Raw genomic sequence first — 11,113 nt, 5'->3', positions numbered from 1 at the left:
GATGGGTGTCTTGTCATTCTTTTCCCAATAGTTTCCAGTAAACCCAAGGACCCCAAAGGATCCAGGCTTTCCACAATGACTTGGGTCCAGATCAGGTCCATCTCGACTTGGCGTCACGTCTGTATTAGTCTGGATCAACGGAAATACATTTCCAGGACAAAGCCCGACATCGTACATTTTGCAGGATGTCCGCTCTCTGTGTGTTTTGCTGACAGACACAGACACACACAGACACACACACTAAACTTCAGGCCAGTTACATCGGCTACAGCGAAAGCTCTGTGTGGAGCCTCCACAGAACCATAAATCAGACTTAAAGTGATGGTTCGGAGTAATTCACCCTAGGGTCCTTTGCACCATGACCTCGAGCCAAACACCCCCCCAGAAGCTTTTTTCACCTGGGTCTAACATTGGGAGAGTTAGCGTAGAGTAGCGTTATCAGCTGAATAGCTTAGCGCAGGGGCTAACGGACCCACGTTTGTATCTCTTAAATGACCCCACTAACAATGCCCGAAATGATACCAAACATCTACAAGTAGTACAAATAGGTTATGCTCTCATAAAACGATGGATTGGAAAGTTTGTAAGTACACCAGAAGTTTATGTAAATAACACTTGCCTGCTGGCTTCTGCTCTCTGCTGTTGTTGTTGCTGCTGTAAGACGAGTGCTTAGGGCTATGGGGTGCCGTTTGTAAAGCAGCTCACTCTGAAAATAACAGCAACATTTTGTCACATTTAGCTTCAAACAATGTTTAAAAAACTGGTATGAATTTTTGAGGGTCACTTCTTAGCACATTTAGAACAATATTTGTCAACTTAGAGATATTTTAAATAGTTAAATCTAAACATTAAATGTTACACCTAAATGTTAAATCTAAATCTAAATGTTAAATTTAAATATGAATCTAAATATTAAATCTAAATGTTAAATCTAAATCTAAATGTTAAATCTAAATATTAAATCTTAATCTAAATCTAAATGTTAAATCTAAATGTTAAATCTAAATCTAAATGTTTAATCTAAATATTAAATCTAAATATAAATATAAATGTTAAATCTAAATATTAAATCTAAATCTAAAAGTTAAATCTAAATATTAAATCTAAATCTAAATGTTAAATATAAATGTTAAATCTAAATCTAAATGTTGAATCTAAATGTTTCGGGTGAAACTAAATATTTAGCTAATATGCAAATTCCAAATGCCGGTAACCGGAAGTACCAAAATAAAAGCTTGAGGAGGTCAGTGTGTGTTTATAGTGTCAAATAACGAATAAAAAAACATCTCATCCGGGGAAATGGACTCTTGGACATGGATTATCGTGATAATAACTAACTAAATAATAAACACGTTTGGAGAAACTGAAGAGTACTTTGAGTTTTTAGTGTCACTTTTATGAAGGCGGCGAGACTTATGACCTGTAGCCACTATAGCCAGCCACGAGGGGGCTCACTTTGACTGATCTGTCATGTTCGCTTGCATGAAGGCCAGCAAGAGCCTGTCCCCGCCCGCCCCTGACCAGGTACGGTAGTGTCGGCCATGGTCGCGCTGCGAAAATGTCCAACGAATCGGCGTTAAGGCCATTTTACAGTTGTGCGTCAAATCGACGGCGCAGGGTCCGGCGTAGACGCAGACCCCTCTGCGTCTACGCCGGACCCTATGCCGTAGCCTGACGTGCACCTCTCGAAAAATTTAACTACACTCCCGACTCATTTCCTGGTTCTTATTCTCCATAAACAACATGAAATCAAGGAGAGGGTTAACTTCTCCTGCTACATATTTCCCACTGTAGTCAGATAGCACAGAGGAAACACTTTGTTTCTCTCACTATGACTCTAGAGTCGCTACTCGCTCCGAGCTCCGAAGGTAATCGCCGGCACTCTCTCACTTCTCTCTACCACGCACTCCCCACACACACACACGCAGCTCGACGCACACACCAGCGCACAAGTATAAACATCAGGCCACTTTTTAAGGCTACGGCGAGAGCTCTGCGTGGAGCCGACGCACAACTATAAAATGGCCTTTAGCCGAGAACATTGGCAGAGCTGTCCTGGCGGCTATACAAAATTTTTCAACAGCGACAGCAACCACCTCAGGGCCACCACAGGCCACCTCGGTAAGTTGCTATGTTTTCCAAATCACGTAGCATTGGATTCTTGTCAAGGCTAACTTAACTAAACTAGCTAACGGTAGCCAGTAGAGATTTGCTACTAGCACCAATGCGCTTTATGTGTAGCATATTTGTTTCTATAAACCTTAAAACTCACACCGGTTAAGTTACGCAGTGGGATGAACTCATGAGTAAATGTGAGTTCAAGATTATGTGAAGATGTTCTGAGCAGCAAAGCATAAATTATATAATTTAGCGTTACAGCTAACGGAGGCTACTTGTCACCCCTCAGGCCCACAAATGACACTGTAAATTGTTGGTCAAATCGAAATCTGCCTCTGTCCTCAGTCAGACATCTCACCTTGGCTTACCTGCTGGCCTTTACTCACAAGATAAAACCGTTCTCTGATTGGCTAGAGAGAGAGCAATGCTGATGGAGGACAGAGGCAGTCACAATGATAAAGACATTTAATTTAATGTGAATAAGGTACCAGAGTGTATACTGTAAAAAAGCATAAAATGTATCTCTCTTTGTTTCTACATTTTCCTGCTTTTTTTGTCCTTTGCCAATCCAACCCTGTTTTTTAGACTGCTGGGCATATAAACATTAAAAACACATGAAATATAATGTTGCTAATATTTTGCTAATGTCTCTTCAGGCTCCCACCATCTATAATAACCCACCGGGGCCAGCCACACCCACCACCTCCACTGGGACATCATACCGCTTGGTATACTTTCATACTCATGTAACCTAAGTGGCTGTTGGTTATTTAATTTGTGTGGTGTAATGTTTCGGCATTAGTTCCAATCATGGTGGCATATTTTACACAACACCAGCATTTTGAATTAATAAATTGCTTATTGACAAAAAAAAGGTTAAGGAACCACCTAGTAATCGATCAGTCGTATAGAGACCCCATGATTGGTTGATGATACTACCAGTTAGTTGGTTTGCATCTACAGTTTGCATTCACAAATAACTAAAAACGTATTGCTCTCTTGTAATGCACAGGTGTCTGTGTTTTCATTGATTTCAGGTTCCTTTTCCATCAATTCTTCAAAGGCCTGCTACACACTCACGTTTTGTAAGAAAAAACAAAGCCTGCAAACACTATACAAGAGATGTTGTGTGCTTGCTTTTTTCTTCAGCATCAACATTCCGCATTCCAAGGGGAGACTCAAGAGCAAATTTGGCACGAGATGGCCTCTTTCCACAGGCCCTGAAAACTGCAGTCATCAAGCCACTCCTAAAAAAGAACAATCTAGACACGACACTAATGAGCAACTATAGGCCAATATCAAACCTTCCATTTTTAAGTAAAATCATAGAAAAAGTGGTTTTTCAACAACTCAACCTTTTCTTATTGCTAAACAACAGTTTTGATGCCTTCCAGTCAGGTTTTCGACCACACCACAGCACTGAGACGGCTCTTGTTAAAGTCTTTAATGACATCCACTTAAACACAGATAGTGGCAAAATTTCAGTCTTAGTATTACTTGATCTTAGTGCTGCATTTGATACAGTAGACCATGACATATTGCTTGACCGATTGGAAAACTGGGTTGGTCTTTCTGGCTCAGTACTAAAGTGGTTTGAATCCTATTTAAAGAATAGGGACTACTTTGTGTCTATAGGTAATTATACATCTGAGCATACAAACATGACGTGCGGAGTTCCCCAAGGCTCAGTTCTGGGGCCTCTTCTGTTCAACATCTACATGCTTCCACTGGCTCAGATTATGGAAAACAACAAAATAACTTACCATAGTTATGCAGATGACACACAAATTTACATAACCTTATCGCCAGGGAACTATAGCCCAATACAACAATTAAATATGTGCATTGAACAAATTAATGATTGGATGTGCCAGAACTTTCTTAAATTAAATGAAGAAAAAACGGAGGTGGTTGTTTTTGGAGCAAAAGAGGAACGATTGAAAGTCAGCGCTCAGCTTCAAACGACAATGTTAAAAACAACAGACAAAGCCAGAAATCTTGGTGTAGTCATGGACTCAGACCTAAATTTTAACAGCCACATATATTATATAACATAATTAAAAAATCAGCATATTATCACCTTAAGAATATATCAAGGGTTAGAGGACTTATGTCTCAGCAAGATCTGGAAAAACTTGTCCATGCTTTTATCTTCAGTAGACTTGACTACTGTAACGGTGTCTTTACAGGTCTCCCTAAAAAATCAATCAGACAGCTGCAGCTGATTCAGAACGCTGCTGCTCGAGTCCTCACTAAAACCAGGAAAGTGGATCACATCACTCCAGTACTGAAGTCTTTACACTGGCTTCCAGTGCCTCAAAGAATTGATTTCAAAATACTTTTACTGGTTTATAAATCACTAAACGGTTTAGGGCCAAAATACATTTCTGATCTGCTACTACACTATGACCCACCCAGACCTCTCAGGTGGTCTGGGACAGGTCTACTTGTTGTCCCCAGAGTCAGAACTAAACAGGGGGAAGCAGCGTTCAGTTTTTATGCTCCACATATCTGGAACAAACTCCCAGAAACCTGCAGGTCCGCTGCAAATCTCAGTTCTTTTAAATCTAAGCTAAAGACCTATCTTTTTGATGTTGCTTTTCTTTAAATAATCTATTTTATTAACTTTAATTTCTTATACTGCACTGTAACTTTTATTCTTATACTGCACTATCAATTTTATTCTTGTTTTAATTTGTTTATTAATGTTTTAAAATTGTTTAAAATTGTTTTCTAACTGCTCTTTAATGTTTTATGTAAAGCACTTTGAATTGCCCTGTTGCTGAAATGTGCTATACAAATAAAGCTGCCTTGCCTTGCCTTGCCTTATTGGGAAGATCTCCTTTACATCTGACTGGTCTGAAGCACAACTTAAAGAAGAAATTACTGCCATTTTCAGAAGAACGTTTGCATTGTCTATGGGCCAGTCATTCCCATTCGAGTATTTGAGTACAGTCAAGGGATGCAAAAGACTAATGAAACCAAACGTCTCGAGCAGTTTTCTGTGGGGTGGAAAGGAAGTTGCCTCGATTAGTTCAGCCACTTGTCTCTATATAATGGCATTAATACGCAAACCTGTACAGTTTATATGACAGTACAGAGTTTCAGTTATGGGCAACATTCAATGTATTAGAAGTAAAAATATGTATGTTGCTTATTCTGCTTCTTTACATAAATAGCATATCCTTTTTTTAGGTTAACTAGCATTGCCACTGGCTTGATGTATTATATATCACACATAACATACTTTTTCTCCAGGAGGAACCTGAGGAACTCTCCGATAGTGACTTTGAAAGTCCTGTGGGCTGGAGAAGGAGCGGTGGGTCTGAGAATTTGAAATGTTTCGCAACAGGTTGTAGGCACAGTCAACAGTTATTTTCTCACAGCAATGGGTTTATCATTTATTTATACATTTTTTTATTTATTATTAATTCTGCTCATCCCAAAATTCAGATATGGGTAATTAAATTAAAAATGTTAAGTACTTTGTGTCCAATTACTGATATATATTTTCTCTTCTTTTGTCCATAACATCATGTAATTTAGTTCATACAGTGTCACCTTCCACAAGTGAAAGTGAGCTCATCAGTCAAGGGAGTGAAAATGACAGACTGCAAGAAAGTCCATCGCGTCAAAGAAGAAGTAGGTTAAAGCACTTGTTTATATTATGTTTTCTATGGGCTGTATGGTAACTTGGTTCAAACCCCGGTCCAGCCCTGGTCCTTTCTGTGTGGAGTTTGCATGTTCTCCTGTGTTTGTGTGGGTTTCCTGCACCATCAAAAACGGGCACATTTAGGTTAATTATCCAGTCAGTGCCCTTGACCAAGGCACTGGCTCAGAATCTGGAGTTGGTTCATGGGCACTGTGCTATGGTTGCCCCTGCTCCTGGGATTGGTTAAATGCAGAGGACAAGTTTCACTGTACTAAATTGTATGTGTGATTAATAAAGTGTACCCTTGTCCTTGACAACTCAGTAATTACTGCTTTATTTACTGCAAAAGTTAAGTTCACACTTTAGGATTGTAGCCCTGATTTTCCACTTGCCGAGAGCAATCAACAAACTTTAACCTAATGTAATGTATGATTTACCCTCCCACCCCCCAGTCATGAAGTGTGCAAACCATGACACTCCTACAAGAGTACAAGACAGGCGTGTAGTGTGAACAGTACAGTGATCTTAAGACTTTGAAAGTCCTGTAGTGTGACCAAAGCTTAACAAAAGCCAACCTGACAGAATGTAAGCACCAGTTCTTTTATTTATTTATTTTTTTGTCAGCCTCAAATGGATCACTATAAGCAAACTGTAAACTGTATTTGGATTTGATGTCTTGATTCATCTACCTACAAGTCATAAGAGGTGTAGACTGAACTTAGTAGCACAATTCAGTCATTTGTACTGAAAGGGAGAGGCAACTCTCAAACCTAGCTCATCTCATTCAGTTTTGCTTCACCCTAAATTCTTAAAGGCTGCCTTTTAATTTTTTTTAAAGGAAACACACTTAAAGATGGAATTAGGGTTAAGTCGCACTTAGATAAAATGTGATTAACATCAATTCAAAAATATTTCCCTTTGACCTCCTTTTCTTTATGCAGTGCGGAGTACAGTGCCTTCATCACCGAGGGAAAGTGAGGACAGATGTCAGGAGACAGAGAGCAGCACTCAAGAGAGTGAAAGTCAGGGCCAGGCAGGGGACCCGAGACAAGTGTTTCCTTATAATGTGGCAGAATTTGTGTAAGATATTGTTTGGGCTTCATAGAAATACAGCAGGGTAGATGTTGGTCTGTTTACATTTTGAACCTCTGTTCTAAGTTTTTTTTCTCTCTTTCTCTCTCTCTCTCGGATTTCTGCTGAATTTTCTGCTGTCCCTGTTTATCTCCATTTGCTCAGCCCTGTTTATCTGGAAGAAGATGAGGCTCTTGAAGAGGCAATTCAGCGTAGTCTACTGGAAGATTGTGATGGACTTGCTGTTAATACTTTAAAGTAAGAGTTACAAGTAATTTTTTATTACGGTAAATATCTTGTTTACACCTGTGTAAACATCGCAAACAACATCGAACAGTTATATCATCGTGCACTGAAGGTGATAGTGGAGTAAATGCACAGATAGCCAAAGGTCTGTTTATCTTTGTCATTGTCTTTTTTAATATAGGTCATCTGAAATGCTGAGCAAAGAAGAAATTGCAGGCCTTCTACAAGCTCACAGTGAGAGAGTTATGACATTGGGAACAAGACAGATCTATATCAGTCGAGCCAATGTTTGGACCACAGCCTTACGTGTGTTTAAGAGACCCAGTTTTGCAGAAAGCTGTGACATTTGCAAGCGATGAACATGATGCTGTGAAAGATGCTGCTGACCTTGGGGGTCCCAGACGAGAGTTTTTCCGCTTACTGGTGAAGGCTATCTTCCAGGACAGTGGAGCTTTTGAAGGTTTTTTATAAATATGTATATGTATATATGTAATATATTTTGTGGCTACCTGGCCAAAATAATACAGAATGTGCTGTTTAATTTATTTAATTTTTCAGGCATACCAAATGGATGCACACCAAGACTGAACATGCTCCACTTGCAAAATGGAGTGTATCGAACCATTGGCAGGATGATGTCTACAATAATAGTGCAAGGGGGTGAACCACCTGCATTCCTGTCCCCGAGTGTAGTGGACTACATTGTGTCTGGGGACATCCTTCAAGCTCATGTGACACCTGATGATATATTTGACCCTGATTTAAGGGAGAACCTCAATAAGGTAATGCACAATGTTCTGATCTGAAGACTATTGTAGTAAGCCTTTGCTTTTTTTTTAATATTCCACAGCAGTACAGTAACTTTTATTTTGGTGGAATGCATTATCAAAATAATTTGGGTTTCATATTACCAAATAAATAACTAAAAATTCCAACTTTTCTTGTCATAGGTAAGTAACTATTAAGTGAAATGCACAGTCTACATAGTACTTCTGTAAATGTTGATTAAATGCAGTAATTTGAGAAAATAACATTTGATCTGTAATATTTAGGTTCAACATGCAACCTTGCAGGCTGATTTGGAGAAAGCAGTCAGCTGCTGTGACTCATGGCGATATCAAGTAGAGGGGCTTCCACTCACAGTCACCATGGCCAACAGAGATGCGTTTGTGAAAAATGCAGTTCTATACCATACTGTTCTGCAACGGCAGAGCTGTCTTGATCAACTCATTGATGGCTTGTCCCACTATGGAGTAAGATTTACCTCACAGTTCTGTATCATCTTTGGTTAGCTTTATGGCCTTTCATTTATGGTGTTGAATTTCCCTCTAGGTTTTAGCCCTCCTGAGAGAGAACCCCAGCTTGCGTGTGCTACTTGACATACCAGGAGAGGACAAAGGTCAAGAAGCTGATTTTGTAGCTGGTATTCTCAAGCCAAGCTACTCCGTACTGGGGAGCAACAGAAGAGCTAAGGAGGAGTTGATGGTGGTCAAATTTAGGGAGTTTCTCCAATGTGTTGAAAGTAAGTATGTATTTGTAATTCAGTATATTATACAATAAGGCAATCCAGGAAATTTACAGATTCATTTTATTCTTTAAAACTCATGAAGCTATGCCTATCTAATGTTTATGTACCACAAACAAGAATACAGTTATCTGATTGCTTTTCAGAATAAAATTTTGCTTTTTCACCAAAATACCTATACAGTAATCCATTAGTCACTCAATTATTCACTGATTCAGGCTTACTTAAACCTGAGTATTTCCCAGTCTCCAAGTCAACACTGGTTTCCCTTTCCTTTTAGATAAAGAGCTGAGAGACACATATGGGGACAGGACTCTAACCTACGATGAGGAGGCATTCCTGAAGACTTTAAGCCCTGGTCACATCCTGGCGTTTGCTACAGGGAGCAGCAAAGTCCCAGCCATTGGTTTTCATCCAACTCCTAAATTAATATTTATCCATGATGAAAAAAAACATCTTCCCATTGCGCACACTTGTGCAAATGAGCTTCTCCTTTTTGTGAACACAACAACAATGGCTGATAATGATGAATTTAACTACTGCTTCCTAGTAGCACTAATGAATGGATCTTTATTCAGCACCATTTAAACAACGAGACGTTTAACAGCTACCATTAAAAGTACAAGGCTTATTTTTTGCAAGCACAACTGGAGCATAAGTGTACTGTCCTAGTTTTGATTTTTACTGTAAATCTACTACTAATTTACTGAAATCAGTTAATTTGTAAAAGAACCGCTGCAGTGTAATACACCACTGTTTAGTGCAGGACTCCCCATGTTCGTCAAACCAGGCTGCTGTGGTGTTCTGTGTAACCTCTGCCCCCCTCATGGTAACAACCCTAAAACTTTACACTACAGCCCAGTGGTTGATTGTCCATGTGTAAGTGTATTTCATAGAGGACATAGTTTGTCCATATTATAAAGCCAGTGGTTTCAATTGCAGTACATAAGAAAGCTGAAAAATAAATACTTTAGCTTGTGTTTTCCATCTTGCTCCACATTCTTTGCCCTGTTTTTTTTTATCTTGTCAAATTTTCTGTTAAGAGCTCCTTTGCAATAAAAATGCAACATTGTGATATACACATTATGTAAACACATCTATCACTTCCTGATTTCTGTAAATCAACAGCCAGCCATATGAAATCAGTATAGCCTAATGAAAAATAATACAAAAAAATGTAGTAGCTGTACTTGAACAAGAGTGTGCAACCGTAGCCCCTTTGAGTTCATTATAGTTTAAGGACTAAGGTTTGGCTGTACGTATTAGTATGAAAGGATTGATAGAGCTATCGGCTCTAGTTTCCATGTGGTTTCTGATTGTATATACTCTATTCCTGTTTGTGGATGTTTATTACAAAAAGTGTTTACCTCTGAAGACTGTATCTGACCCTTTATTCTGTAAAATGTTGTACTGTATGATTGGAAGGATATGGAATCGGTCATCGGAGTAATAAATCACTAATGTAGTTACTTTAACCTTGTGATGTGTGTGTGTGTTTTTAACAATGATTGATTAATTTAACTACCAGTGTTTTTATACTGAAACAGTAGTGAAGGAATATACTATGTACATTTACTCAAGTAAGGTACTTCAGTAGAAATTTACTACTAAAAAAAGTAAAGTACTTTTCAGATTCCAATTTTTAATTCCCCTCCTCACCATTGAAAGCCATGTATATTCAGATGTATTGATGTTGAATGTTTTGTGATAAACTGAAGAATGTATTTGTTAATGTGTTGAAAAAAAATCCTTCTCCTATTCCTACTCAAGCACTTTACAAAACCTTTTGGATTAGCTGCAAAATGCATCGTCACAAAGCTGAAAACAGTTTTTTTACAATAGTTATGTATGTAATGTATAAGATAAAACAATGACAGATATCGTTTTACTTCACTGAGTAGTTTTACTTTGCATATTTAGGTAATTTAAAAATCAGGAACAATGTACTGCAATGTTGTGGAAGACAGTTATGTATCAATACATCTGTAGAGCCCTGAAAAGTATTTCATTGTTCTTTCACATAACAGGAGTCATCTTGTATTTATCCACAGTACCATTGCTTTTGACTTGACAGAAAACTTTTAACAGTTGCCAAAGTGCATCTGCAGCCTTTTTAACACTGACATCAAGTATGTGCAATCATGTAATTTTTAAACATCTACAGTTGTGTGAAAAAATTAGGACACCCATGCTAAAGTTGACTAAAAAGAGAAATAAAAAAAAAAATCATCTTTTGGAAATTGATCTTAATGCCTTAATTAAAAAAATGAAGAAAAATCCAACCTTTAAGGCCACCAATTTTCTTTGTGAATGAATAATGTATCGTAAATAAATAAATGTTCTTCATTAAAATACAGGGGGCATAAGTGAGTACACCCCTATGTTAAATTCCCATAGAGGCAGGCAGATGTTTACTTTTAAAGGCCAGTTATTTCATGGATCCAGGATACTATGCATCCTGATAAAGTTCCCTTGGCCTTTGGAATTAAAATAGCCCCACA

The 11,113-nt window shown here is 38.3% G+C and overlaps 1 protein-coding gene across 1 annotated transcript; it reads left to right on the top strand.

Moving 5' to 3' along the window:
• The first annotated feature begins 5,376 nt into the window (after positions 1-5,376).
• LOC120568341 (G2/M phase-specific E3 ubiquitin-protein ligase-like) lies at positions 5,377-9,993 on the top strand. Its single transcript, XM_039815761.1, has 9 exons — positions 5,377-5,437; positions 5,665-5,760; positions 6,712-6,850; positions 7,007-7,099; positions 7,269-7,547; positions 7,646-7,869; positions 8,140-8,340; positions 8,420-8,609; positions 8,893-9,993. Exons 5-9 carry the CDS (start codon positions 7,373-7,375, stop codon positions 9,198-9,200), a joined length of 1,098 nt encoding a protein of 365 aa, XP_039671695.1. The 5' UTR covers positions 5,377-5,437; positions 5,665-5,760; positions 6,712-6,850; positions 7,007-7,099; positions 7,269-7,372; the 3' UTR covers positions 9,201-9,993.
• The last annotated feature ends 1,120 nt before the right edge of the window (positions 9,994-11,113 follow it).

Source organism: Perca fluviatilis, chromosome 1 (assembly GCF_010015445.1).
Source record: "Perca fluviatilis chromosome 1, GENO_Pfluv_1.0, whole genome shotgun sequence".
Taxonomy (NCBI): domain Eukaryota; kingdom Metazoa; phylum Chordata; class Actinopteri; order Perciformes; family Percidae; genus Perca; species Perca fluviatilis.
The sequence above is the reverse complement of the archived record's forward strand: the minus strand, read 5'-3'. Positions and strand labels throughout refer to the sequence as shown.